Source organism: Falco cherrug, chromosome 3 (assembly GCF_023634085.1).
Source record: "Falco cherrug isolate bFalChe1 chromosome 3, bFalChe1.pri, whole genome shotgun sequence".
NCBI classification, from domain to species: domain Eukaryota; kingdom Metazoa; phylum Chordata; class Aves; order Falconiformes; family Falconidae; genus Falco; species Falco cherrug.
In genome coordinates this window covers 46,102,110-46,129,323 of record NC_073699.1, presented here as the reverse complement: position 1 = coordinate 46,129,323, position 27,214 = coordinate 46,102,110, and the positions used below count along the sequence as shown (strand labels likewise).

The window sequence follows — 27,214 nt, the reverse complement described above, 5'->3', positions numbered from 1 at the left end:
GGATTATGAAGGAAAACCAAACGGCAGGCAGCATCACGGGTATGAAATTAAAATGTTGAGGGTGCAGAAGCCCTATAAAAGTGGCTGACATAACATTTGGTGACCTGTGCTTGCCATTTGTCAGATACCAGCACATAACTCTACTCCGCTCTTAAACATCTCAGCAACTTTCCACAACCAGCCTGTCAAATCAGTAACAGGCCGGGGGGGGAGGCTGACCACAGAGGGGAAAAAAGGCTAGCGAAGACCCACACAAGACTCAAAGGCGGAGTGTGCTTAACATTACTAACTTGTACCATCGATTCTTCTTTGTTGCCATTTAAAAATTTCACCCCGCGATGCTGAAGATAGTCTCAGTGTGTGACTCCATGACAGTGTATTTAAAGCTGTATTTTGGTATGTGCATCCTCACCCATTTCCAGGCCTCTGTGTGCAGTTGGAGAGATGGGTTCCCAGCTTCTCAGGTGGTGAATGGTTTCATGGGGGAGAAGGGGAGAAACACCCCCCCAAAGGCTTTTTCTACTGTCAGTGGATATAGCTTTCTAGTATCGCATCGATGCTGAGATAGCAGCTGGGTGTTTTTTTTTTTCCCCCTGTGCAAGCTGCAGTTGTATGCATTGAGGTTGTATGGGTACCCTCAGAGCTGACACAAAAGCGCCTTTCCAGCTTGGAAATAGCAGGGATGGTAGAAGAAAATGAAGAATTTTCACATTTGGTCCTTTGTTTTGGTAGCGCTTCCTCTGGTTCTGCTCACCTGGTCCACACAGTTAATACCAAGATAAGTGCATGCATAATCCTGTTTCTCCTCACATGTGTCAGGCTGCCCAAACACCGCTTTCAGAAAGCACAGGTTCTGAAGAGAGCAGCTCTTCCTTTCCAGTGTCGTTTTTAGTTTCTTGTTTAATACATATTCAGCGTCACTGTCTAAAATCTTGAAGGAAAAAAGCAAGGTGTCCAATGTTAAGGAATGGGAAATGTATAGTGATGGCCAATGCATCACTAATTTTACAATTATGCTTAAATACTTTTAACAAGGAAGGCATTTGAAAATAATGAACTCACTGAAAACAAACATCTTGCAGATTAATACTTTGTTAAGCACCTTTTACTTGCATTTTTGTACAAATATTGATTAAAGATACCTCTGTTTCAGTAGCAAGAAACCGGATTCAGAAACTAGTGCTGCAAAGAAAAAGGTTAACAAGGGAAAGGAAGGTTCTGAAAACTCAGATTTGGAAAAAACTCCACCACCGTCACCTCATCCTGAAGATGAAGATGACCCAGGGGTTCAGGTAATGCTGTTATGCAAGTTCAGTGTAGCCTTTGACAATTTAGATGCATAAAACGGTAGTTCTTATGGTCTTTGTTACAGAGATACTAATTTTCTGTGTCATTTAGAATGATGTACCAAGAAGGTGAGAACTGGAAATCACCATGGCGAGTATTTTATTAAAACAAGTACTCCTCATCATAATTTCACTTTGCAGTCTTGTTATCTGCAGATACGTGGATGGTGCTGTGGAGTTTTCATGTGTTCTCTTCTGTCACTGTTGCAATTATAGTGCTGAATTTTCTGTTCTGTAGACTTAATGTACCATTATGAGATCTTGTTTATAAGCTTTGTGTTTCTTCTTGCATTGGCTATGCAAACCTTCTGAGATCAAGAATTAAGACATGACAAAGCAGAAGCATGCTTGTCAGAAATGTGCATGTCAGGGACTTGTAACTGTGCTGCTCTAATGGATGAAGGGCCTTTTTGTAGGACTGCCAGTCACCTGCTAACGTTGATAATTTGAACATGGTGCACCTATCACTTTCTGTCCAAACTTTTATTTCACGTAAAGAAAGTCTGGTAATAGAAATAGCATATCTGACAACTTCTATGTGCTCTGTCATTAACCGTGTTAAGAAGTGGTCAGCTCGTGTCTTGCTTCTGCTGGCAGTGGTCAGAGTGGGCATTAACAATAAGAATTCCCTAGTGAAGGGGTAGAGGCAAATTGTGATGGGGAAAGTATGAGACTCCTAAACAGTCATGTTGGCATTACTAAAATCTATGCCATTTGTCTGTTGCACATCAGTTGTGGTTGTCTTGCTTGTAGTTACGAGAGATGTTGAGACTGATGATCACTCAAGAATGCTCAGAGCAGCCTGGTGAAGGGGTTACAAACAGTGGTATCCTAATGCAAACATGGTTTATGCCTTCCCCCTTACTATTTTCCAGAAGGATGTAGAGCATAAGGAAGTGTGAGCATTTAAAAGCAGCAACAGAAGAATGTGTTATTTTTGATTTGTGAAAAGTTGAGATACACCATGCAAATGTTAAAATGTTTGAAGAGTAAGTCTGTCCTGTGCCACAAATCTCAGCCTGATTAATGGTGCTGACAAAAGAAGTAGAAGAAACTTTTGGAGCTGATGGTTTTTAGGCTTGATTTGCAGATACGTGATATACTGTCTACAGTGCAATATAGATGCATGGTTTGCTGGTTTTCAGTTCAGTGGGACAAAACTTTGTCTGTGAAACTCAGTTGGGTGATAAACTTTACATTTGAAATATTTTTTACTTAGCCTAACACTTGTATTTACAATATCTGTATCACTTCTTAATCAAACGTAATCAAGAATGTCAGGTAATGTTGAATTTTCTTAATACTTTCTTGCACTGTTAATGTTACACTGCACCCACATTTCTTTGGATAAACTTAGGGAAGGGTTACAACCACATACACTAGGACAGCTAGAAGTAATAAACTTGTTGTGCATTTCCCAGCTGACACATGCAGTTGTCTAAAACGCCGTTGCATTCTTAGTGTTAAATACTGAGCCTTCTGTAACGATATTATGTAGTAATGCACAGTGATGCATTGTTATCTTTGGAGAGGAGAAACACTTTTGTGTGTTACCATACAGGTTTTTTTATATTCCATTATTGAGCCTATTACTCACCTTTCTATCTATAGATCAGTTAATGAGTAAAAGATAATCTGATGCAGGTAAACATATGCACAGTTTCTGACAACAATCCATAACAATTGCAAAGCCTTGTCTGGATGTAAGAGGAAACAGGAAGCTAATAAAGTCAATAAAAATCAAATAGAGGAGTACCATTATATTTTAGGCATCCTTTCTATTAGGAAAATGGAAGAAAAGGTTTTTGGCACCAAAAATAATGGTAAGACTTGCCTTTGAACCAAAAGAAAATTGGTATTTTCCCATCAGTGATTATGGAAATGAGGGTGAAAATTTGCCAAGTGGTATCTGTTTTCAAGTGTGAAAATACTGGTACAGTTTTGTGGGAATCCCCTTAAGTTACTGTGTTAAAGGTAGAAGCCACATCACCATTGTTTAAAAGGGTGATGTAAACCTAACCTTTGCTCAAAAATTCATTTTCAGCTAAAGAATTTCTAATTTTGTGAAGTGCATCAGATATTTGTGCTTTAAAAAACTATGACTAACTATGTAAAAGTAAATATTTGACTTTGTGTATGTTGAGAAACCTGGCTGCATAGATCTGTTAAACAAGCTACATAAGTATTTGCATGTACTGGTGAAGATTGTGTTAAGCTGAGAAGGATATAAAAGTAAGTAGTGTATCAATTCATAAAGGTGGGAGGTTTTTTAACAGTTGATATTCAACATCTTTTTTAATATATACCTCAGTCCATTGAGATATTTGAAGCTCAGTTGACACAGCAGCATATGCTCTCAGCTTTTCAAAATATATAACCTGATGCAGACTATCTGGGAATTTGAATTTTATTGTTGCAGAAAATGGTGACTGGCACTGAGCATCAAGTTGCAGATGCTGTCAAATGCATGCCTGTATATTTTACAGTTTGTTTTCTGTGCTTTCTCTGAAGCTTTCTCTCCTCCTGGAGATGAGGGTATGGTAACACAGAAACCGCGTTTTCAATTTGGGGTGTTTCAAGTTTTTCATTCTCTATTTGGGGTCTTTTCCCATGCTGTGCTGCAGGATGTCTTTCTGAACAGTGTTGGGTCAGTGGAGTGAGGAAATCATATTTCATTGTATTTCCCCTACAAGATAATCCGGGTACAACTGGGCGGATGGGGAGAGCAAGAACGTGTGTTGTCACTGCTTAGCAACACTGTGGGCCGTGCTGTGGCAAGGTGGTGTTTGGTTCCTGCATTGGCCATCTGTCAAAGTTTGTTGTAGATGTGAATTGAGAGGTGCAACTTTGTGATTTTTAATTGCTTTCTGAGATACATATGCTTTCTAATTTTCTGATGTGGTTTTAGTAACGCTAAAAAAAAAAAAAAAAAAATCACTTCCCAACTCAATGTGCATGAAATGGCGTACTTTTTTTTTGTTGTTGTTGTTGGATGGTGTTTTGTGGTTTGGTTTTTTTGTTATAAATTTAAGATCAGCTAACAGGCAGAAATTTAGAATAGTAATGCCTTGATTTCACTATTTCTACCAGAGTGCTGTAAAAATAATATCATTCACTATACATTCGCTACTGTATATGAGGAACACAAAGAAGTTTTCTCAGTTATTCTGCTGCTTACCAGTGCTGTTTCTCATTAAAAATATCAATGTTTTCTATTTAGAAGCGACGCTCCAGCAGGCAGGTGAAGAGGAAGCGTTATACAGAAGACCTGGAGTTCAAGATTTCAGATGAGGAGGCCGATGATGCTGATGCTGCTGGAAGAGACTCTCCTTCAAATACTTCTCAATCAGAGCAACAGGTTAGATACAAACTTGAAAAGTGGCTGTAACTACAGCATTTAAATATGGACCGTTTTCCTGAATGATACTCACCCATGGTTGGCACAGTATGCTCAGGAGGCATTAGCTTTTTACATTCTTAAAGAATATATTAATTCATTACTTTGTTTACAAGCTGATGATACACAGTTCTTTGAAAGTACTGGTCTCTACGTAAAGGAAATCTAAACTGGACTGCTAGAAGTCTTGAATTTACTTCTGTGAATTCAGTGGTCTGGCTTCTGTGACTTTAATAAACCACTCAAGCTTGTCCCCTGCTGCTAGGCACCATAAGAACCCCTTTATGAAATTACTGCCTTGTAGTACCCAGCAGGGTACACTTTATTCTCTGTGCAATGTAAATGATGGATAAAACAGTTTGAATAAGATGAGGGGTAATACCGTAGGAATGACTGTTGTAACAATCTCATTGTTTTGTAGTGCTTTTTCAAAGAACTACTTCACTTAACTGATGACCTATTGGAGAATATATACACGTTCTTTGCTATTTCATTTGGCAATTTGTTAAGCCCTGTGAAATATTGTATGTGACCTCCATCGTTAATTGTGTCTTATCAGAAGGAGAATTTGGTAGGTTTGCCTTCAGTTGCAATAGTGAATTAATGCAGTAGGGAGTTGCAGGCAATTTTCATAGCTATCATTTGGACACTTACACAGCCAATAAAGGTTTTGAACATCTTCTAATATCTAGACTGTGTGGTGAAAGTGTGTGTTATTTTAGGAGAGGTGAACTGCCCATGTGGTTATATCTGTGTATCTGTGCATGTCAGCCGTACTGAGAGTGCTGGAGTTGTGTTAGTGCGTAAAAAAAGGTCTTAAACAAGTATCCTTCAGTCCTTTATTATGGTGTTAAATCTATTTGAATCCTCTAAGTTCTCATGCTAGAGGGAAAAAGTCCTCCTGTGTATTAATCCCCTGTTGCAAAAAAAAATATTTAAAGTTTTTCTAAGGAAGGAAGTCTTTAAGTGGCAAAGATGCACTCCCGTAACTCTTGTATGGTATTTATGACACAGGAATCTGCTGATGCTGAAGGTCCTGTTGTGGAGAAAATCATGAGTAGCCGTTCAGTCAAGAAAAAGGTAAAACAAAAACAAACCCCCTTCCCTTCATATTTTTAAGCAGGCTAAACATATTTCTGAAACCCCTAGTAAGTTCTTAAGATACCTTGGATATTCCAAATTCAAAAACTGTTTTACTGCATAGAGGAGGTTCCCTGAAAGTGTCTTTACATAGTACTTAATATGCTTTTGGATAGACACACACAAAAGAGATTACTTGTTTAGTCTTCTGCTCTTTTCTTACATTTTCTTTGGATGAGAATTTTGATTTTTGCGATTATGCATACCTGGGTGAAATCTGTAGTGCTGTTTGCTTCAGAGTGATGTTTCATGGGAGTTTGAGGAGTGAGAGAACTCTCCTGCATCCTAAGTTTCTGCCTTTTCTAGTTAAGAAAAGTCCTTGCCCATAGTCATTGCGTTTTTTAATAATGGTTGTGCTTAGCAGCTAAAACAACTTTATGTGATTAAGAGTATTGCATGCACAGGTGGTTAATATCTTCCTTCTCACTATGCTAAGATGGTGAAAGAAACACTTCCTTTAAGTGTAGTTCTCTTTTAGTTATGTCCTTCTTGCTAGTTACATTCTTACTTGGTTTAGATTGTTCTAATCTGCTTCACAACTTGATTGGTCTTTGCACTTTCAAATTATTACAATTCCGAGTAGGAAGTAAAAAAGAACTTGTTCCAAAAAGGGCATTATTGCATTTTATAGACTCTTTCATGTACCTAATTCTCTGACTTGTACTGCAGTTGGGAAGAAAACTGTCTTTAATATGGTCATGAATATAGATACGGTACTCAATGTTGATCTTGGTTAACGAGAAATATTTCTTTGCCTCAAAATGATAATTTTCAAATTGGAGGAGGGAAAGCTGCCTTTATTCATGGATTTATTTTTATCTTTTATGTTGTGGTGTTTTGGTTTGTGGGGTGGGGTGAGGTATTTTTATTACTGCAGTCATAATATCATTAACAGCTTTGTAAACCTAAATTCATGCAATATCATGACTGGCTGTGATTGAATTTGACCTGTTTCTGCAGCTCTTACAACACAGAATTTCTAGGATTTTTTTTGAAGTCTAGAGCTATATTTTATATTTTAAACCATAGACTTATCTTTCAGATAAACTTTGTATGATATAAACTCAGTAATTAGTTGTCCTGATGGTCTATTAGGCAGGAGAGGAGAATGGTTTTTTCATAAATGTCTTTACATTGGAAGCTGTTTTTCACCAATTATTCTTCTCTTCTTCCTCTCCCCTGCAAACAAAGGTGTGATTACTCATGGGGAGTGTGTATTTTGCTGCAGGTTGTGGGAAGTGGTTGGTCTGCTGCCTACATGTCTTTGATTGCAAGCTCTGCTGGAGGCAAGCTCTATTTTGAGCTCTTTCTTTAATGTTTTTTATGGATTTTATTTGCAGGTTTGAGGGGTGTCTCTTCTTTCCCTGCTCTTCTCCCCAGCCCTCCTCTCCAAAATCCAAAAAAAAAAAAAAAAAAATGGATTTCAGGATGTTAATGTTTAACATCTGAAGTATCCAACTGTGCTTTTATTAAAGGTCTTTTACACTCTTACTAACGTCATCAAAACCTTGGTTGTTAGATTACTAATCAAAGTAAAATTGCTGCGATCAGGACCAGTGCATAAAATAAACATGAGGAAAGGCTTCGCTAGGAAACCTTTCAGTGGATTAGATTGTAACAAAGATGTCACGTTCAAGTAAAGGATATTAGATAATGAATATGCTTTTGGAGCAGTATTCTTATCATAAAATTATGCTGTTTTTCTCAGAAATGGCCTTCGTCTACTTTTGGAGTTGCCAGATATGACACAGCACTTGCTTGCAGCCATTTTTGAAGTGTGTGGAATAAAAGTTCATGTTCCAAGTATAAAAGACAGTGTTGTTCTTAACATGGAATTTTGAATTCTGTTATACTCTTCCCTCTTGCATAAACCATTAAGTACATGTAGCACTCTCCAAACCATCATGGTCCTGACGTCTTCAGTTTGTGGAAATTTTTCATTTTTCTAATTATTTTCTTGGCCAGCTTCAGTCCCCTTTGCATTTCTGCTCCTTAACTTTGTAAAAGGAATGGCTTAGAACTAAATAGGCCGTTCAGCACAAATAGCACATATTATGGAAAGATGTGGAGTTTGTAGAACTGTTATACCTGCACGTGGCGCATCAGAATTTCTCTTTTCACCTACCAATACATGGTGAGAATTAGATCTAATTGAAGTGAATCTCTTCCACAAACTGATTAGTTTACAATCTTGTGCTGTGTGATGGGTTTTTTATGTGTTGCTTTGTATCTGTTATTAATGTGTTCTGTCTGCTATTTTTCTAGCAGTTGATATTTCTGGGGCCTTTTTGTTTTGCTTTGGTTTGGTTTTAAGCTCACTCTTGTCTCTACACCTGAGTGGGTTGCTCAAATAACTTTTGCATTAGCAGGTATTATTGTATCGCTTCTGTGGCAATGGCAATGCAAGATTGTGTGCTTTTAATTATTTGCTTGAAAGAAGGGATCATTTATGTCTTCAATTATCTACAGAGATTGTGGATCAGATTGTCAGTTGTGGAGACACATGAATTGTAATTTGAAGTGTCCTGTGTTGGCCAAGTCTGCCCTGCCATGTGTTCTTTTAGGATGGTTGCATAATCATTTTTGGAGAATTTTGCATAAATTTTCTATCTCACCTTTTTTCCTGGTTAGTGTAAACATACATGTTGTGGGGGATGGACAGTGACGTCAAAGCATAAGCTTCTGTCTTACTTCCTAAACTGATGTGTTGTTAAACCTTACTTGAGTGCTGGTGATTGTAACTTGATCAGAATTTTTTTTGGCCATTAGCCTGAATGCCAGGGTGAGATTTTAAAAATACTTTTTAATCAAAGAGACTTGGCTGTAATACACTTCAGAAAATGAAGTTGATGTCTTAAAATTAGGGATGACTTCTTAGAAGACTGATTTTGCCTCAGGGTAGTGAACAGATTCAGAGAATGGGATCTCCATTTTTTAATGCTTTTTTTAAAATACAACTTTGACCTCTAAATATTAATACCTTCTTGATAAATACTGCCTTTTAAGTTTTTTGTTTTAAAAGTAAATCTTGGTGGTCTTGAAATTCCTTCCTTTGACAGTATCTTTGAAAGTGACAGAGAAGCTTCTTCCCTGTGTTTAGTGATAGGGGATAGTTTATCTTCTTCAACAGAGGATTCAAGAAGATTTAGCACCAGGAATATTTTATTGTGCCTCTCTCTAGAAAGGAACACAAGCAGACTGTACTGGAGTGATATAACAGCTAAAATGATAAAATCCATTGCTAGTCTGGAAAAGAAGAAATACTATGTAAATCTGGGATTAGGAATGCATTAACTTTTTCTTTATTGTGCTAGAACAGTTTAATGCAGCTGCTCCTGTTCTTTAACTGCAGTGCAATGGAAGTAATGTCTAGCCAGCACCTTCTTTTCGAGAGAGAATTTGGAAGATGACAATTCATTCTCTGGTTTCAGAGTAGTCTCTCTTCATGTATTGAAATATTTTTTCTCTCTCTCTCTTTATATATGTGCGTGTGTGTAGATATATAAAAATATACAGGATGTTGAGTTATATAGGGGTCAACAGTTTTGTCTGTTTAGCACTACTTACAGTATTACAGATTATGTTGTCCCTGATAAAGTATGTAAACCAGAAAATCCTCTTCTATTTAAAATTGTTCCAAAGTTCATTAGTAAACACAAACCGTTAATGTTGTGACATAAACTGAATTCTAAACGTGTGCCTGGTGCACTGTCCTTAGTTTGTCCTATGGCTGGGTTCAGGAGTAATTCAACAAAGTATTACATGCCATATGTTATGCAATACTTTGGCACTAGGGATGAGTTAAGGGTAGTCTCAACCCTTAGCACTGAATGCCCTTGGTTTTGCTGGTTTATATCACAACTTTAACCTTGCTTTAAATGTAGGTTTTGGGTGTTAATTTAATTTGGCTGCTCTGTATGTGAGACATCTTGCTTGAGTGAATTTAATTGCACCATTGAGTAAAACTAAAGCCATGAACACTGATGCACTAAAATTCTAGCAGAGGTATAAGGTTTAGTTTTATATGGCTTCTTGTTTGGAGTTATTAACTATATGGAGGAATAAACCCCCTTTAAAACTCTTTTTTTAAAACATTACAAAACCGACAATGTAAAGTTGCCATGAGCCAGCCAAAAATAATACATATGGCATTCAGGAGTGCAGTTGCTAATTGGCTGCTGCCTGAGAAAATGGTACACTTGGCTTCTACTTAACACTGTGGGTTTGGCAGAAAGCCAGGTTTGGGGTGAGGTTGTGAATGAAGCTGCATGTGGTTAGGGAGGAGTTCAAATGATTCATGTCTTGGAAGTTGTAGTAAGCAGTGCAGTATGTACTTGGGTAAAGTGCTGGAGGAAACTCCTCACCCGTGTCCTCCCCCCACAAACGCTTTCCTACACCTCCACTTGTCTCTGTATGAGGGGACTGAATTTTGTATTTCAGTTAGTTTTAATCATCAACTAAATTGAGTTATTTAGTGGTTTAATTCACTTTCCAACAATTCTTTTCTTATAGATGGAGAATGGAGAAGAGGTAGAAATAGAAGAATTCTATGTAAAGTACAAAAACTTGTAAGTAAAGTTATAGGTTAGATTACTATCTCTAAGTTCACATAATTTCCAAATATGTTTTAAAACCTTGTTTTTAAATGGTGTAACTGTTACTATGCTACTCTAAACATTTCTAACATTTAATCCAAAACAGTGGTGAATAAACCGGGAAATACCTTGCATTGGTGGTATTGATAGCGTTGTCTTAATCTGTGTTCTCTCCAAAATGAAATCCATAGGTAAAATTGCTCTGCTATTAAAAACTTTAATCTAAGGCTCATTATGCATGCAGATTCAGCAGCACATACCTATGTAGCTGTGTAGATCTAACTGCAACTCTTGAGTAACCTGCCTGCAAACTACTCAAAAATAACCCTTAACTTTGTTTCAAAAACAAGATTTGTGTTCAACAAAGTATCTAAGATAACAAACAGGATGGCAAATAAAATACTTGACAGATGTATGAGCTCTTTAATTTCAGCAAATGTTCCATCTGAGAGACAGAAATCTGCTTAAAGTGAGTTTCTTGCTGCTAACTGCAGATAGTTGACTTAGCTTTAAATATGCTGCCACCTTTGTACCTTTTGCACTATATTGATTATTGCATGATGTTTAATAGCTTAATTATGCTTTGTTTAGTTTTATTACATTGGCATGTAATTTTTGTATTAACTATTTGTGACTTAGACTTCTTAGCAATATAACTTTTGACACTCTAAATTTATAAAGTGGGACTGGTTATTTTGGCAGAGATGCTGTTCCCTGCTTTGTGTTTTCTTAAAGATGAATTATTACCATGGAACTGCATTTACCAGGGTTTCTCTCTTCTTTCTATCAGTGTTAAAACTTAATACGGGGCTTTTAATTACAATGCTGGTCTCACAAAAAACAGTGCAGAGCATGTTAATATTTAAAATTTTATATATTTCTATTAACTTCGAAACCCCCTACTTTTTGCTGGAATGTAATGTTAAATAGTCACATGTATGATAAACGCCTTGAGTAGTAATTATATTCTAAACATGCCTAATAAAAATCTTACCTTTATGCCAAACACTAAATGTATGAGGTATGTATTTAAATATTGAGTGGGAGTAGTTTTTATTTACTGACAATTTTTTCCATTAGTAAGTATAATTACTTCCATTTGTTAATAACCTGTATGATGAAGACGACAATGTCCGGTTTTCCAAGTGTGACACTACAATGGGCTGGAAATATTTAGCTATACTACTGGGATACATAGGAGTATACAGTGGAAGCATAGTTTTGAATAAGATTTTCTGTTTCATTTTCTAGTTCTTACCTTCATTGTCAGTGGGCATCTGTGGAAGAGCTGGACAAAGATAAGAGAATTCAGCAGAAAATTAAGCGGTTTAAGGCAAAACAGGGCCAGAGCAAATTCCTTTCAGAAGTACGGTTTGTTTGTTTGTTTCTTTTAGGTATTTAAGAAATGTTCTTATAAATTCTTGTTCTGTATACAAGCAGAAGGTTTTGAACAACTGTGTGAAAAATCAGTAGCGTTTATTCTGGTATAAGGTATAACCTTTCTTGATACAAGTCTTGCAAGTTTATGAAACTCAAGTGATCTGTTCTGACTTTATACTTTTTACTATAGTTGTGTGTTTGTGTTTGTTATTTTTTTTTTAAAGTGAGTACTTAGTTGTTTGCATTGTAAGCATGATTCTTGCTGAATCAGTACTAGGTCTCTTTTCTCAGGAACTGATTATGCCAGAAAAATGCATCACATTTTTCTGTGTTATGGACGGCTGCTCACTAGGGATTCTAAGCTTTTTATCATCAATTTAATTTCACTTAGAGCCATAAGCAGTAGTGTGGCAGGGGTCCTGTCAATAAAAGACCAGTTCTACTGATTTGTGTCTCTGAAAGCTTGCCTTTCAGTAAAATGCTGTCTTTTGAGGGAAAAAAAAAACCAAACCAGGTTCATGTGCTACTGTATTTATTTATTTATATTTATTTTTACTATTTCAAGCAGATCAAAACCTGTTGCAAATTGAAAACTTCCATCTGTTCTAGGTGAAGATGCCTGGAATTGCTTTTTTTGAATTTTTTTTTTAAATCTGTTTCCGAGTGGGTCACGAGTTACTGTAAATTCTTGGAATTTGTTCCTGTTTTTGAAAGAGCTATCAAAATATACATAGTCTTTAGTCCTTTTGTCTGCCTTTTCTATTGGAGGGGATATTAAAAGTATAAAATGAAACACAACACTTTAGTACTCCAGAAAATCCTGTAAGTTGTTGAAAGGATAGGACAGAACATGACAAATTGTGATTTTTGGGGAAACTGTGTATGCGTGCAGTGTCTTTTCTATGTTTTTGAAATAATAATCTTTAAATCTTGCTTTTAAAACAGTTAGACAATTCCTGTAGTTAAAATAATCCAAAGGCACTTAGTGTACAAGGCTCTAATTTCCTTATTGCAGGCTGTAGTTTTCAAGAATGCTAAATGCATTGCATGCCATAAGCCTTTTCGATTGCTCATTAGTGAATTGTAATTTCACACTTCATTTAAAATATTCTTAAACATTCTCTCACAGTAAAAGGTTTCACACAGTAATTAAGAGGCCCAGTTAACAAAGTCTGAGAAGTCTGATTCCCTCACGGGGAATGATCTTGCTGAATTGTAGCATTTCAATTAACATGTTGGAGTTTGCCAAATATAAATTCTATGTCACCGTGACCCAAAATATTATTGCCTGGTGAAATATATAATAATTTTTCCTCTCAGGAAGGGCTAATAGAGATATCTTTCATAATTTTGCTCTCTCCTTGAACAGATTGATGATGAGCTTTTTAATCCAGATTATGTGGAAGTTGATCGAATCATGGATTTTTCACGTAGCACAGATGATAATGGAGAGGTAAACAAAACCTTTAGTGTGTCTCTAGTCATATAGACATTGTGTTTAGAATTTATTGTTTAAAAGTGAATATATTGAAAACTTCAGAAGCTACCGGAGTATATATGATTAGAAAATAGGATTATGTTTGAGAAAATATTAATACAGCAGTTTCTCTAAAATAAAGGGGTTTAAGTAAGAATTCTGAACTTACGAGTTACCTGTATTTTAAAAAATACAACTCAAAAGAAACCCCATCAAAAAAGCGCCCTCTGATACGCAGTTCTAAGGTGGTACTTAGTACTGTTGAAATACAACATCATGCAGGTAATACAGAATTTAAATGAAAAATGCAAGAATCTTAGCTAAATGTTATAATAGTTTAGACATTGTTTAGACTGTGTGTTGCAGAAGAGCTCCTAAATTCACTGTTTCTTACTTTTTAATGACTTATTCTGCAGGACAAGATCACTTTGTCTTCCAGATTTCTTTTTGATCTTGGGAGAATAGAAAGCTTCACTGGCAGTGTCAGTGTTTCCATATTGCTCTATCAGTGAATGGTGGTGGTTGGGTTGCCTGTTGGGAAGTTTCTGATAATGCTGATAAGAAAAAACAGCTGACTGTTTAAATATGTAGCAAAGCATAGGAATTGTAGCAGTTGGAAAATGAATATTGTTTTACTTCTACGTTTTAGTCTTACTTCAGTGATTTCAAAGGTAGTGGTTTGCTCATTTTGGTGGTAAGCCTGCATTCCCCGTGTTCTAATCTTACTTTGTTAGGTTGTCAGGGTGTCAACCTGCTGTTAGCTTATCCTTTTTCCCCCATTCAGACATTCAGGTCTGGTAAGGCTTTTTGAATTGTATCTAGCCTGCACATCTCCTGTAAAAATGGTTATGTTTTTATTCTTTCTAAATTATGATGTAATCTTATTTTTGTCTTAAAGCCTGTAACACATTATCTGGTGAAATGGTGTTCGCTTCCTTATGAAGACAGCACTTGGGAGCTCAAGCAAGACATCGACCAAGCTAAGATCGAAGAATTTGAGAAACTGATGTCTAGGGAGCCAGAAATGGAGCGTGTGGTAAGAATTGGCTCCATATAGAGGATTTTATTTGAAAATAGTAAAGTAATGTGGTCTTTCAGAAACCACTAATGGGATTTGCTGTATTTGAAACAGGAGCGACCTCCTGCCGATGACTGGAAAAAATCGGAGAGTTCCAGGGAGTATAAAAACAATAACAAACTCAGGGAATACCAGTTGGAGGGAGTAAACTGGCTTCTTTTCAATTGGTACAACACGTACGTAAAACATTGCTTACTGCTGAATTCTGCTTTGGAAAAGCTTTTACAGCTTATTTGAAACAATAACCTTTCAAAGTGATCTTCAAAAGTTAGGTTTTAGAGTTATTTATGTCTCACTTTTTGCTGCAGGAGTCATACACAAGCTAATTTTGGGTGGATAACATAACATTATATAAAACATGAGTATTTTGGATAGATCTTGTGGCATACTTTTGCATATGTTCATGCGCACCCCTGCTGCCTGTTCCACCCCCAATTGAACTTGAGAGGTACATAAAATGGATATATCCATACTTACTTGTTGCATCACGAATCACAACACCTATTGAAAATGCAAAAATACTATGTCTTTTCAGTGTAAACTTGCCATTCTGAAATTTCTGGTTTACTCAGTTTAAGTTTCTTACTGATTTTCCATGTTTTAAGTTAGGAATAAATCGTTCAGACTGTTTTTATTATTGTTTTCAGACGAAACTGCATTTTAGCAGATGAAATGGGGTTGGGAAAGACTATCCAGTCCATTACGTTTCTCTATGAGATATATTTGAAAGGAATCCATGGTCCTTTCTTGGTTATTGCGCCATTGTCCACAATTCCCAACTGGGAAAGGGAGTTCCGTACCTGGACAGAGTTGAATGTGGTTGTCTATCATGGGAGTCAAGCAAGCCGGCGGACCATTCAGTTGTATGAAATGTACTTCAAAGATCCACAGGTAAAAGCTCTTCATGATTTTTCTTTATCTCTTTTTTTATGTATGCTTTGCTGTTTATTAATTTAAGCATCAATTAGGTTTTTAGTAACGATACGGTAGGATTTAGCTAGTAATGAAGGCATATGTATTAGCAGAGAGAGTGCTTTTTAGTGGTAGCAAAGAGATAGCTGGAAATGGAAGGGGACCAACAGTTACTGAGGCGGTGCAACTCTTATTCAGGGTTTCATTGTTTCGTGCAAGGTTTTAATTATTTTGCATTCCTGAGGAGAGCTGGCAGAAAAGATTCTTAATGGAGAAAGTACTTTAATTGGAACTAAGCTTAAAAATCAATCTTTGCCTATCATCCCAGGAAAATACCAGCTTGCAGAAATTAAACTTGTTGATGCTTCTTTATCAGATTTTGTAAGTCAGATATATTTTGAATCTGTGTTACTGCACTCAGGTTGAATAATTCCTATGAGAGAAGGAAAGCAGATAAAGGAAAGGCTGAGGGTAGAAACAAAGTTATTTGGAAAACTGAAGCTATAAAGAGCAACAGATCTCTATGCTGACGTGCATGGCCTTGCCCAGAGCAAATAAACAGGATTGAGGGGAAATAATGTGCATATATTGAATGTTATAGCAAAACAACGTAATCCTCCTCATGTAAGAGAGGAATAGAGTGGAAGTTCAGACTGATTTGATATATTGAGGAGTATTTTTTCCAACAGCTTTAAAGAAGTGATAGTGGTGAATTCATACATCTAGATTTTCTGTAAAGCATTTGATTTTATGCCACTAGATATTTTGATTAATAAACTAGGATGATATAAAATCAATGTGGCACACATTAAGTGGATTTAAAACTGGCTAACTGATATTTCTTGATGTAATTGTAAATGAGAAATTATTTGCATTTCCAGCATAGTTCTTCAGGGATTGGTTCATGTCCATGAGCTATATAACACTTTTATCAATGACCTGAAAGAAAACATAAAATCATTACTGAGGAAGTTTTCAAATGACACAAAGATGGGGAGAGTGGTAAATAATTAAGACAGTTCGTGGATACAGAGTAAGCTGTATTACTTAATAAATTGGCTCCAAGTTAACAATACTAAGAACAGCTAAATATAGGGCTATCTGTGGACACGGAATGGAGATGATTCTTACAGTAGGGAGAGCTCAGTTCTGGGAAGGCTGCAAGACAAATGCACATCCTTTTGTGTCATGACACACAACCAGTTAAACATGAGTTCATACTGTGAGACTGGTTAAAAGGGCTAGTCCTAGTGCAGGTGTGTAGGAGGAAAGAAATTATATTAACGAGTAGAAAAGTTGCAGCATTCTTCTCTTTGTCAGTCATGTGGCGGGTAGTCCAGTTCTGCCTCTGTCTACCTCTCACTTCCTGTCCTCAAAAACAGCGTTGAGAAACCAGAGTCTTAGAGCAAAGCTATGAGGATGCTTGAGAGACAGATAATATGCTTTCACAAGGAAAGAATTGAGTAAAAACTGTTTTGCAAGTGAGGAGCATGGCACAAGTTGACATGCCATTAGAGCAAACAGAATCGCATGCTCTAAATAATGTAGAAAAATATTTAGTAATGTATAGTAGTTAGAAGTTATGTCTATTTGGCCTAGAAAATAACCATTTTCTCAACAATTTATCAAAGCAACTTTCAAATGAAAATCATATATGCTGTTGTTAAAGAACAGTTAAAGAGTAACAGTTGCTAACACTAAGAACTAATGGCTTATATTCCTTACAAAAATAACCATATTTAGCTTCTTACATAGATGTATAATACACAAATGAACTGGAATTGATTTGTACTTTCTCTGGCTTAAAAATTATTTCTTATTGGAGATAGATACTTGATATAAAATTTAAAAATTTGTGTTTGTCTCTTGTGAAGTGTTTCCTGTGTTAAAAATCATGTTTGTTATTTAAATGGTGCTTGTTCTCGGCACATTCTTCCCCTTAGGATGCAGCAGTTACATAGCATGAAACCTGAAGGAATGTCATCAGAAAAATCCCACTTACTGTGCAGATTCTTGGTGTTACTTTGACAATATTGTTTTGTTGATTTAACAGCAACTAAAAGGATCTCAAGCAAGATGCTGCAGGAAGTTTTATTCCCCCTGTTGTCATGTTCTTAACTCGTCCCTTGCAATGACCATAGCAGTCATTTGACCCCATAGCGAGTAATGACAAAACACTCCTGGCACAGAAAAATGGATCATTTTCTGCTGGCTTTGCTCGCTGAACTGGCTTAAGATGAGAATCAGACAATTGCCATGGTTGGAGATAAAGGAGAAATGGAGTGAACTCGTCTTTTGGTGGAAGCTAGCTTAGATATGTCATGAAATCCTTTCTGTGTTCTGTTGTTTGTAAGACAGTGTCAGCTGTGAAATGCACGGTAGAAAGTGAATTACAGGAAAAAAAGTCTCTTTATGTTCTGACAAAAAGAATCCCCATGTAGTGTTCATTCTGGCATCCTCTAAAGTACCATCAGTGGGCATGCGAAGGGGGCTGAGAAGGGAGAGAAAGCAGGCAGGCTTTGGCAGTATTCTTTCTAGTTCCCTTGCCAAACTCGTCAACCCAGACATCGGCATCTTTGGCTTTTTAGGCCTTAACATGAAAAGAGGCCTCTCAAGCTGAACTGTTTCTCAGAAAGACAATTGAACATCGAGAAAATCTGAGTGGCTTTGAAGGGCAGTAATAAGACAGCATGCATATGAAGCACCTACCCCATCTGCAGTAGTACGATTTTTTTCAAAGTCAACACCAGTAACAAGACTCAAGTTGCTGTGAAAAGCTAGAGAGGAGTCAGTAACAGGTTACATTTCTGCAGTGGTGTGACTTCAACACTAAGGACACCATGTGACTGGAGATGTTCCCATAAAAACCCTTACTGCTTGTGAGGGTCATGTAGGAAAGCCTGTTCTGCTGTTCTTGAGCAGTATAACTGAAAGGTCCTTCTGGCCCCCTTCCCTGGTTGGAATATCAAATAAACCAGTTGGTTTTCTGTAGTATTCTACCTTTGAAAAAGAGTTCTGTTGTAAGATCAGGAAAATTATATATAGCAAATAAAACTAGTAGCAGAGCCCTGCAAAACAGTTGACTTGTTTGTGAGGGAAATTTACTTCACAGTGTCACAAGGACTAAAAAGATAAACCACCTGGCTCACATGTAGAAATTGCCTTGGTTGATTTTTAACTGAAAATAATGCTATCGATGTTCAGGACTTTATCTGGCTTACCTGGTTCATTCCTTTTGGGCTTAGTGAGTGTTGGCCTAGAATATTTTCTTGCCTGCGTGGTTTTCTTCCCTGCTGAGAAGCTACTAAACTATGAACGTGCCATCAGCATAGGGTTACTTCAGAGTCCTGCAAAGAATGGTTAGCGTGCAGCAGTTTAAGGTAGTATTTCATCAACAGAGACTCCATCTTTCACCAAAGATGACATCAAATTACATTTTACAAAGTGGCTATGACTTAGTTTTCTAGATGTCTTCCAGCAATAATTGGTTAACATGCACATTTCTTGCATCTGTTTTCTTATTCCTCAAACTGCAGTCTGAGGTTGGTGGGAAAAGACCATAATAATCTTTCACGGTTCCCATTGGTGGCATGTGCATCTTTTTAGAAGTCCACTTACACACATCCAATTGATCTTCTCAGTTTTTATCTAAGAGGTAATACCCCAAAACATAACCCAACTTTTATATTCATATCTAATTGTTGTACCTTGTGGCTACCTCTGTTGTTTGAGTTCCTTCCAGAAGAATTTTCCAAACAGAAAAGGAAACTGCTACCTATTAGGAAGATTGATTTCCTCAATGGAGGACCTTTTTTGAGTAAATGGATACGAAATTCCTGTGGTTCCAACATCAGAGAACTTCATTTGAATGCCATGCTGAAACGGGATAAATTGATTCCTATTTGCCTAAGAATGCACCTGTGACAATGACATAGGTCACTTTCCTGATAGTTTCTGCGTTTGAATTTCTCAAATGTGACATTAATAGGATTACTTTAGGATTCTTTCCCATACTCCCCAAGTGCTGGAGGCCTGCAAGTGTTGAAGAACAATGTCATTCACCCTCTAAAGCTCTTGGAGAGCTTTTGGAACTTCCTGCTTGATGTACTCCTGTGTTCTTCACTACAACATTTGACTGTCTTTCAAATAATGTGAGCTGTTGTGGCAAGACCACTGTGCCTATTTTAATGTGAGATTTAGCGCTACATATATAATCAAGGGTCCCTCTTATGAGTTTTGCTTCACCTGGATATGCTGCTTTTATGTAGTGATAATTTTTGAGGAGTACTGCTTGCCATACAGTCATGAGGTTGCTCATGGAAGTGTTCTCCACTACTTGGAAAGAATTTCCTGGGCTACATTCTTGTATTCTCACAGTTACAACTGGCCCATGAAAAGGTTACAGCATTTCAAACTGCTGGCTTTCTAAGTTGCCCACTTAATGTATCTTCATCTGCTTTTTGTTGGGTAACAACTCTTTTTCTCCTGAAGATATATGTTTCTGGATTATACCATGAGAAAGAACTGTTGCACAGGTCATTACTTAGTCTGAAATACTCTTGGATGTGCATGGGCAGATTTAATACTGAGTTCAGGATATCAGGTTTCCAATCATTTTATTGAGTCGGTAGCCAGTTCTGACCCCCACAGTTTGGAGAGGATTATGTGCAGGCCACTTATAAAAGGATTCAGACATGCACATGTTTGAAGGAAGAAATTATCACCTTACTCTATAATACCTGTTATTAGGAAACATGTTCAATACAACCCATGACATAGTCATGCTTTGAAAACATAGAGTAGCTTTGAACTTGTTGAGGCCTGTCCTTAAAGAGACAGTGACACTGGAGATACCAAGTTATGTATTTCTTTGAATAACATTGGGAAGAAATAAAGCATAGTGTCAGAAAGGTGTTCATTTCATTATCTTGAGTAAAGTTTATTCAGGGTTATTTTTGGAACAGCATCTTAGTATCAGTCCTGAAAATAAAACCCTCAACTAACCAAATAAATAGTGAATATGGTGCCAGACAGCATGTAAATTGTCCTGTTGAACTTTGCTTGACACAAGTTTACAAAAATGACAGGGAAATGTATGCAGAGATATACATTCTCCATTTAAGAGGTCAGAGATTTGCTTGTTTTCAAAGCTGTTTACTAGAATTGTAGATGTTTTGGATACTCGGTGTCCAGCAGGAAAAAATAATTGTTTATTGGGAGCAAAATGTTCTAATGGTAATAAAAATGAAGCCTTAACATACTTCGGGCTTATTTGGATCATTTGGGATGACCATCACACACCTTTGACTTAAAAGAAAATTCTCTTGACAGAATCTGAAAACCTTACGTGAATGTTGCAGCAATACATTAATGCTTCAAGGCATTAGTATAATCCATATGAATTATGACTGAAATACTTCTATAACATGTTTGTAAAGAATATGCAATGATTGTGTGAACCTTTTTACAGGATTAAAAACATAGCTAGCGTGAAACCAGTAGTAAATTACACATTTGTATTCCCTCATTGAATCAATGGTAATGACTACATTTACTTAAAATATCTTGCCCATTGTACCGTTCTGTATTTTTATAGAATGAATTTTGAAAATGAAACAAATGTACTTCCTTTCTTTGCCAGGGAGTTTACTTCAACTTTTTCTGTTCTTTTTAGGGCCGTGTGATAAAGGGGTCCTACAAGTTCCATGCCATTATCACAACATTTGAAATGATCTTGACTGACTGCCCAGAGCTGCGTAACATTCCATGGCGTTGTGTGGTCATTGATGAGGCTCACAGGCTGAAAAACAGGAACTGTAAGCTTTTGGAAGGCCTCAAGATGATGGACCTGGTTAGTGTGTACATCTCTTACATTTGCATCTTCTGTGTTTCTATTACTCCTTATCTACAGTTGCATCACAAAGTGAAATAAAAGGTTTTCTTCTCAAGTAAAATCATCAAGTGCTAAGAAGAATGAGGGACACATAAGAAAGTCTTTAAAATACCTAGAAGCATATGCATACCTTCGGTTTTGGAGTGCTGACGTTTCCTAAGTCTCTTCTTTGGTTTAGACCTAGAATTATGTGGATTCTGTTAAGATAATCAGGGTAAATTCGTGCTTTCCTTTCTCTCTTTTTATGTGACTTACTCCATAGTCATTTCTTCACATAGACATTTATTTAAAGGTATAATGTGGTCAGGTGGCCAAATACAGGTATGAGACTTAAACTGCTGTGCATTAATGTCAACTCTAATTTTAAGTTATTTTGTGGCCATAAGGATGTTCTTTCAGGCTGACTAAGGAAGGGAAAAGTGAGTTGATTTCTGATGCTAATATAAATGTTATATACACAAAATACATGTATTAAGCACACAGAGAAAAATAAGGTGATGGTTTTTAAAGGTTTTACCATTTTAAAGGCAAAATAATAATTACTTTTTTTCCTGACCAGAAGATTCTTTAAAAATGGGAGAGGAATGCCATCGTGCCAAGCTAAAACCTGGAACTCAGGATGTCTTATTTCTGATGATAAAGAGGAATAAACATTAGCTTGCGCAATCACTGGTGACCTATAGGTTGCTTTTAGTTTCTTTTTCCGTTTGTTAAACAATACTTTTCTTGAAGGAGTCTGAAGACTTAGTGAATGAAAGTTTGTAAAAATGCTGTATACAATTTGTTTTTCTTATTATGGTTGCTATTAGAGGAAAGCTGAACTTATAGGTGTGGCTATAGGTGGAGATCAGGGATGTCTTACTTCAGTTCATGTTCTACTAAATTCATTTTTGACCTTGGGTAGTTTCTTAAACTCTCTGGGCTCCTCCTGTAAAGCAGTATGCAGCTTTTACTCTTGTCTCTGCCAGTCTTATGCTCTGTTGTGTGTAGATGGAAAGTAAGACTCTACTTCAGGTTTTCCTGTGTTAGAAACTTACACCTGCCCTGAAGAGATTCATGCACTGAGTCTATTGGAGGTGTGGTGAATCGATGGATTTATACTGGAAGTGATGGGATAAATTCAGCTGTTGTTTTGCCATTTAAAGTTCGTTGTACTTGTGAAACAGCTGGGATCAGTAAAATCTCATCTTTATCTGGAGGAGTTTTGGAGGTGCTTAAGTAGCAGAGTGTTTTCCTGGGCTATCACTGAAGGAAGGCCAGAATACTAGTTAGATATGTCTTGAAAAGACATTTTGTGTCTTTTGTGCAATATGTAAGTAGTTGGGAGGGTGAGGGGAGGGAAGCAAAGATGAGAGATACACAAATATTTTTCCTTCCTATATGTATTTCTCCATTGAAAATTAATTTAGATAGATTCAAAGGCAGCTATTTCTTAACCTTTCAGGAACATAAAGTGCTGCTTACTGGAACCCCTTTGCAAAACACAGTAGAAGAGCTATTTAGCTTGCTTCACTTCTTGGAACCAGGTCGCTTCCCCTCAGAAACCACATTCATGCAAGAATTTGGTGATCTGAAAACTGAAGAACAGGTAAACTTCTCCTTCATTCTTACTTTTTTATTTAGGTAGAGTGAATTTATCCATTTTATTATATCTGAACTTCACTTGTTTTTACGAATAATAGCTATTTACTTTTTGGAAGATCCAAAAAGTTTTATCCCTGGTTTTTTGTTTGGTTTCATTTTGTTAAGTTTTTTGCTTTTGACCAAAAGGCTTTTTGCCTTATCACTGAGGGTTTTATCCTTTGTCCATTGGTCATGCAGAAACAGGGAAAGTTTCCTCTCATTGAAATGTGTTACTTGAAAATGGGGAGTGGGGTGTCTTCTAACAGTTGCTGGATGAAAATATTTTTAAATTGTTTGTTCACTCTAAAAGAATGAATTTGTCAGTTGACATTCTTCCTTAAGCCTCAGTATCAGCGTGAGGAGACTGTCCTCTGTAACTTCTGTGGAGTTAACATCTGAGAGTTTTATCAATGACTTCTGTGCAAACAAGAACATATTTGAAACCTAGTTTAGCAAGAGGTAACCAAATGGAAAGAAAAATTTTTGACTGACTCGGAAACAGATTTCTCAGGCTGTGCAATAAAAGAAGTGCATAAATCAATGCAAAATGAAAGACCTCAGTGCAGCATGTTTTAGATCTAAAATGTAAAAGCTTCTCATGATCATATATGATTTATGTATCATGATTTATATATAAAATTTAAATGTCATCTTGTATGCAGGAAAATGTTTTAAAAAGTCAATAGGTAACAGGCCAGTCACCTTAACATTAGGAATTAACTGAAGCATGGCATCTTAATTTAGGCACCTTAATTGGGCCCTTTGTACCCTGTGATAAAGTAAATTTATGACTGCATGCATTTTGGTGTGCAGCTTTGTTGGTTTTGTCTGAAAATTCAATTTCTGGTATTTCTAACTTTTGACTGCTTGAATTTGTTAACTTTCCTTGAGAGCAACTCTTCCATTCTTTCATAGGTAATAGTCTAAATTACAAACCAGCTCTCCCCTAGCCCCTTACCTCCTGGAAAAATCATAGCATGTCCCACGGGAATCATAGGATATGTTTCCACAGATTGTGCAGGCAGTTGCATGCCAGTCAGAATGGACTCTGACCTGACTGGAAGTGAGCCAGCTCTGATCCAGAAGCCATGTAGTCCCGTTAATACAGTGTTTAAGCTGGAGTTAATATATCCTAACTCTCAGCTTTTGTCTGGCCAGCTCAAAATGTCAGCAGAGCTGAACTGGGAATTTTTGAAGCCATACAGGGAAATATTGCTAAAATAATGCCATCAGCCATGAACAGAATTGGAGCCTGGATTGCTTGGGCCAATAAGTTGTAGAAGAACTGCCTTCTTTGCTGACACACCATTAGATGTTTTAGAATTTATCTTTCAAGTGATGGGAGAGATTATGTGTTAATGAATTGGGTTTTCTCCATTCTTTGCAGTCCTATTCCATGTATTTTTTTTAATGGTTCATCCCTTTGTACTAATTTATCTTTTTCTCCTAAAGTTGCTTTATTATTAAGGGGATTATGTGAATTCAGGAGAAAGTGTCTTTGCTGTGCAAAGTGTTTCTTTGTGTTTCTGCTGTGCAGCTCTGCATCAGGACATGATAACTATTTTCAGGGTGAATTACCAGCTTTTCAACACAAGTGGTTTTTACTTTGACAGACTACCTAAAACAACCCTAAACTCCAGTCTGTTTCTATATGGAATATGTTGGAGCTTTTTATGTAAAGGACTTTACAAAAATCTGACAAAATTTGGTTGTTTTTTGGGTTTGGTTTTGGGGTTTTTTTAAGGAAAATAGACATTAATTCTCCCCTTCCCTGTTTAGGATATGTCTCAAAGTATATATTGCAAGACCTGGAGACACTAAAATGATCAGTGCGTTAAAAATTTACAAAAATAAATGTTTTCATTTTGAGACCAAGCCTAAATAGTTTTTCTATTTCAGTGGATGTCAAAACTAGGGAAATAAGAGAAGAATTAGAAGCAGATATATAAAGAAGTAAAACAGCTTTAAACACTGTGTTTAGTGTCCAGAAGTTAACTGCAAAACTCAATCTTACAGTCAGATTTGCTTATATAGCTCTGCTTACTTGGGGTTAGCTCTGGATGACTGGTGTGCAGTACTGTCCTTGTTCAGAAGGATAGTTCTAAGGAAGGTCTGTTTATTAACATGCAGTAAGCAGTAGGGTCGCATGCTAAAAATTTACTTTAGAAATGTATATGCCACTGAGTTAACAAGGAGAACTCAGTCTTTAGGTCACTGAGGAAAGATGTTTTTATAAATGCTCTCTACATGGGATCTGAGGTAGGAAACAGGGATTTTAGAATTAAGGAAACTGAAAAATAAATATTTAAAGCCTTGCAGTTTCAGTCATTTACTAAAGACATGTTTCCTAGGTGCAAAAACTCCAAGCTATTTTGAAGCCGATGATGTTGAGACGTCTCAAGGAGGATGTAGAAAAGAACCTGGCCCCCAAAGAGGAAACCATCATTGAAGTTGAGCTGACGAATATTCAGAAGAAATACTACCGTGCTATTCTTGAAAAGAATTTCACGTTTCTTTCCAAGGGTGGAGGTCAGGCAAATGTACCGAATCTTTTAAACACTATGATGGAACTAAGGAAATGCTGCAATCATCCATACCTTATTAATGGTAGGCTGCCTGTTTTTCTCCTCATTTGACAAATGGTTGTAAGGAAGTTCAGTGAGTTAGAAATTATGTCCTAGTGTGACTTCTTACTTAGGTATTTATTTTAAGTAGAAAAGTGAGATAACCTTTTAAGTTCTCTTTGGTATGGATATCTGCTAGCCAGGATGGCATTGCTTTTGAAGACATTTTTTCCAAGGCTTCCTAGCCCTGATGGACTTAGCGTTGGTATTGTCAAGTTTTCCTTTCTGTTATTTCTGATGAACAAGACTCCAGTTACCATGCAGGTTGTTGGCTGCTGGCATAAATATGGCAATTTTTTCTTCAGAGTTAGTTAGCTGCTACTTATTTTCTTGCCACAGAACTTCATGAGATAGTAACTTAAAATTTCTGAATAAAACTTGTGGAAGATCAGGCCTGTTTTTATGGCCATGTATTGTCTGTTCGTTTTCCTGATCTAACTAGTCAGAAAAAAAAATGTAAATGTCATCTTAGACTTTAATGATAAATACTGGTTTTCAGTATGATGCTATTGGTTTTAGATCAGTATTATCCATGGCAAATACTATACAATCACAGAATATCTCAAGCTGGAAGGAATCCACAAGGATCATTGAGTCCAATTCCCTGCTTCTGGCAGGACTACATAAAACTAAATCACGTGACTGAGAATGTCATCCAGATGCTCCTTGAACTGTGACAGGCGTGGTACTGTGACCACTTACCTGGGGACCCTGTTCCAGTGACCGACCATATGATGAACCAGCTTGCTACAGCTGTCTGAAGTATGCTAAACTTGAGCGTGTTGGCCAAAGGAGATCTTCCCTTTGAGGATGTAACACAAGCCTCCATACAGGGTTCCATTCTGCTAGTTTCTAGTTTCCCAGCTCCTCTTCCTTACTGTATATATATGATTTATGCTATGGTTGGTTTAATGCTGGTTGTAAGCATCATGATAAAGACTGGTTTGTTCAAGAACCATATGTGATTTCAGTTTTTTTATTGTATGGCTTCAATATTGCAGTGCTTACATTTTTTCTTGACATTTTTTGTTTAAATGGGGGGAGAATAAATGCTTAAACTGATTAATGAAATGACACCTAGTTATATTTCATGCGCAAGCAATTATACCAAAGACCTAATACAGGGTTACTCCAAAGTACTTCAACCCAGTCATGCTGGTGGGCTGCTCAATTTCTAAACTCAGATGAGCATACAGTAAAGTAGTTTTGTGTAGGATGGTTTTTTTTTTGTTTGTTCTTTGTTTTAAAAAAATCCATTACATAAATGAGTTTGTCAGAAACTGGTTTAGATGTTTCAGGTTATGAGCTTCTGAACTTGATGCTTTTTACATTTCTTGATCTTCAGCTAGTTTTAACCATGCCAATATTTTTGCTTTATTTCATGTTTGCTAAAGGAAATAAAGTGAATATTTTGCTGCCGCTTTGTTTTGTCAAATAGAGTTCATGAGTTGCAAAACTTAGTGTTGCCTACAGCAGTGCTTTTTTTTTTCCTCCCCTCACAAGTTTTTTATCATTTATTGTTGTTAAAGAGTGCTGAAGTCCAGTTGGCTATATAGAAAATTTCAAGTATTTTTTGATTACTGTATTTTAACCCTCATAAGGGGAAGTGGGTTTGTCTCTTGAACGCTTTTGCCTTTTGTAATAACCCTTTTGTTACTTTTGAATACTTGGACTTGCTTGGTGTCATGTAGCAATATGACAGGCACGTCAAGCCTTCAGGTTTGAGGGAAAAATAAATAAATCCTAACT

The 27,214-nt window shown here is 36.7% G+C and overlaps 1 protein-coding gene across 4 annotated transcripts in view; it reads left to right on the top strand.

The window, feature by feature from the left end:
- CHD7 (chromodomain helicase DNA binding protein 7) overlaps nucleotides 1-27,214 on the top strand; it is a 127,894-nt gene that overhangs the window by 77,517 nt on the left and 23,163 nt on the right. For 3 of the 4 annotated variants that reach the window (XM_055704496.1, XM_027811100.2, XM_027811101.2), the window contains exons 4-15: nucleotides 1,154-1,292; nucleotides 4,567-4,704; nucleotides 5,758-5,823; nucleotides 10,396-10,451; nucleotides 11,730-11,844; nucleotides 13,228-13,311; nucleotides 14,234-14,371; nucleotides 14,468-14,589; nucleotides 15,061-15,304; nucleotides 21,000-21,176; nucleotides 22,663-22,806; nucleotides 25,193-25,448. In XM_055704496.1, the coding sequence (XP_055560471.1) occupies nucleotides 1,154-1,292; nucleotides 4,567-4,704; nucleotides 5,758-5,823; nucleotides 10,396-10,451; nucleotides 11,730-11,844; nucleotides 13,228-13,311; nucleotides 14,234-14,371; nucleotides 14,468-14,589; nucleotides 15,061-15,304; nucleotides 21,000-21,176; nucleotides 22,663-22,806; nucleotides 25,193-25,448 (1,679 nt within the window). The remainder of the gene's footprint in view (nucleotides 1-1,153; nucleotides 1,293-4,566; nucleotides 4,705-5,757; nucleotides 5,824-10,395; nucleotides 10,452-11,729; nucleotides 11,845-13,227; nucleotides 13,312-14,233; nucleotides 14,372-14,467; nucleotides 14,590-15,060; nucleotides 15,305-20,999; nucleotides 21,177-22,662; nucleotides 22,807-25,192; nucleotides 25,449-27,214) is intronic. The other variant, XM_055704495.1, reaches the window with a different exon arrangement.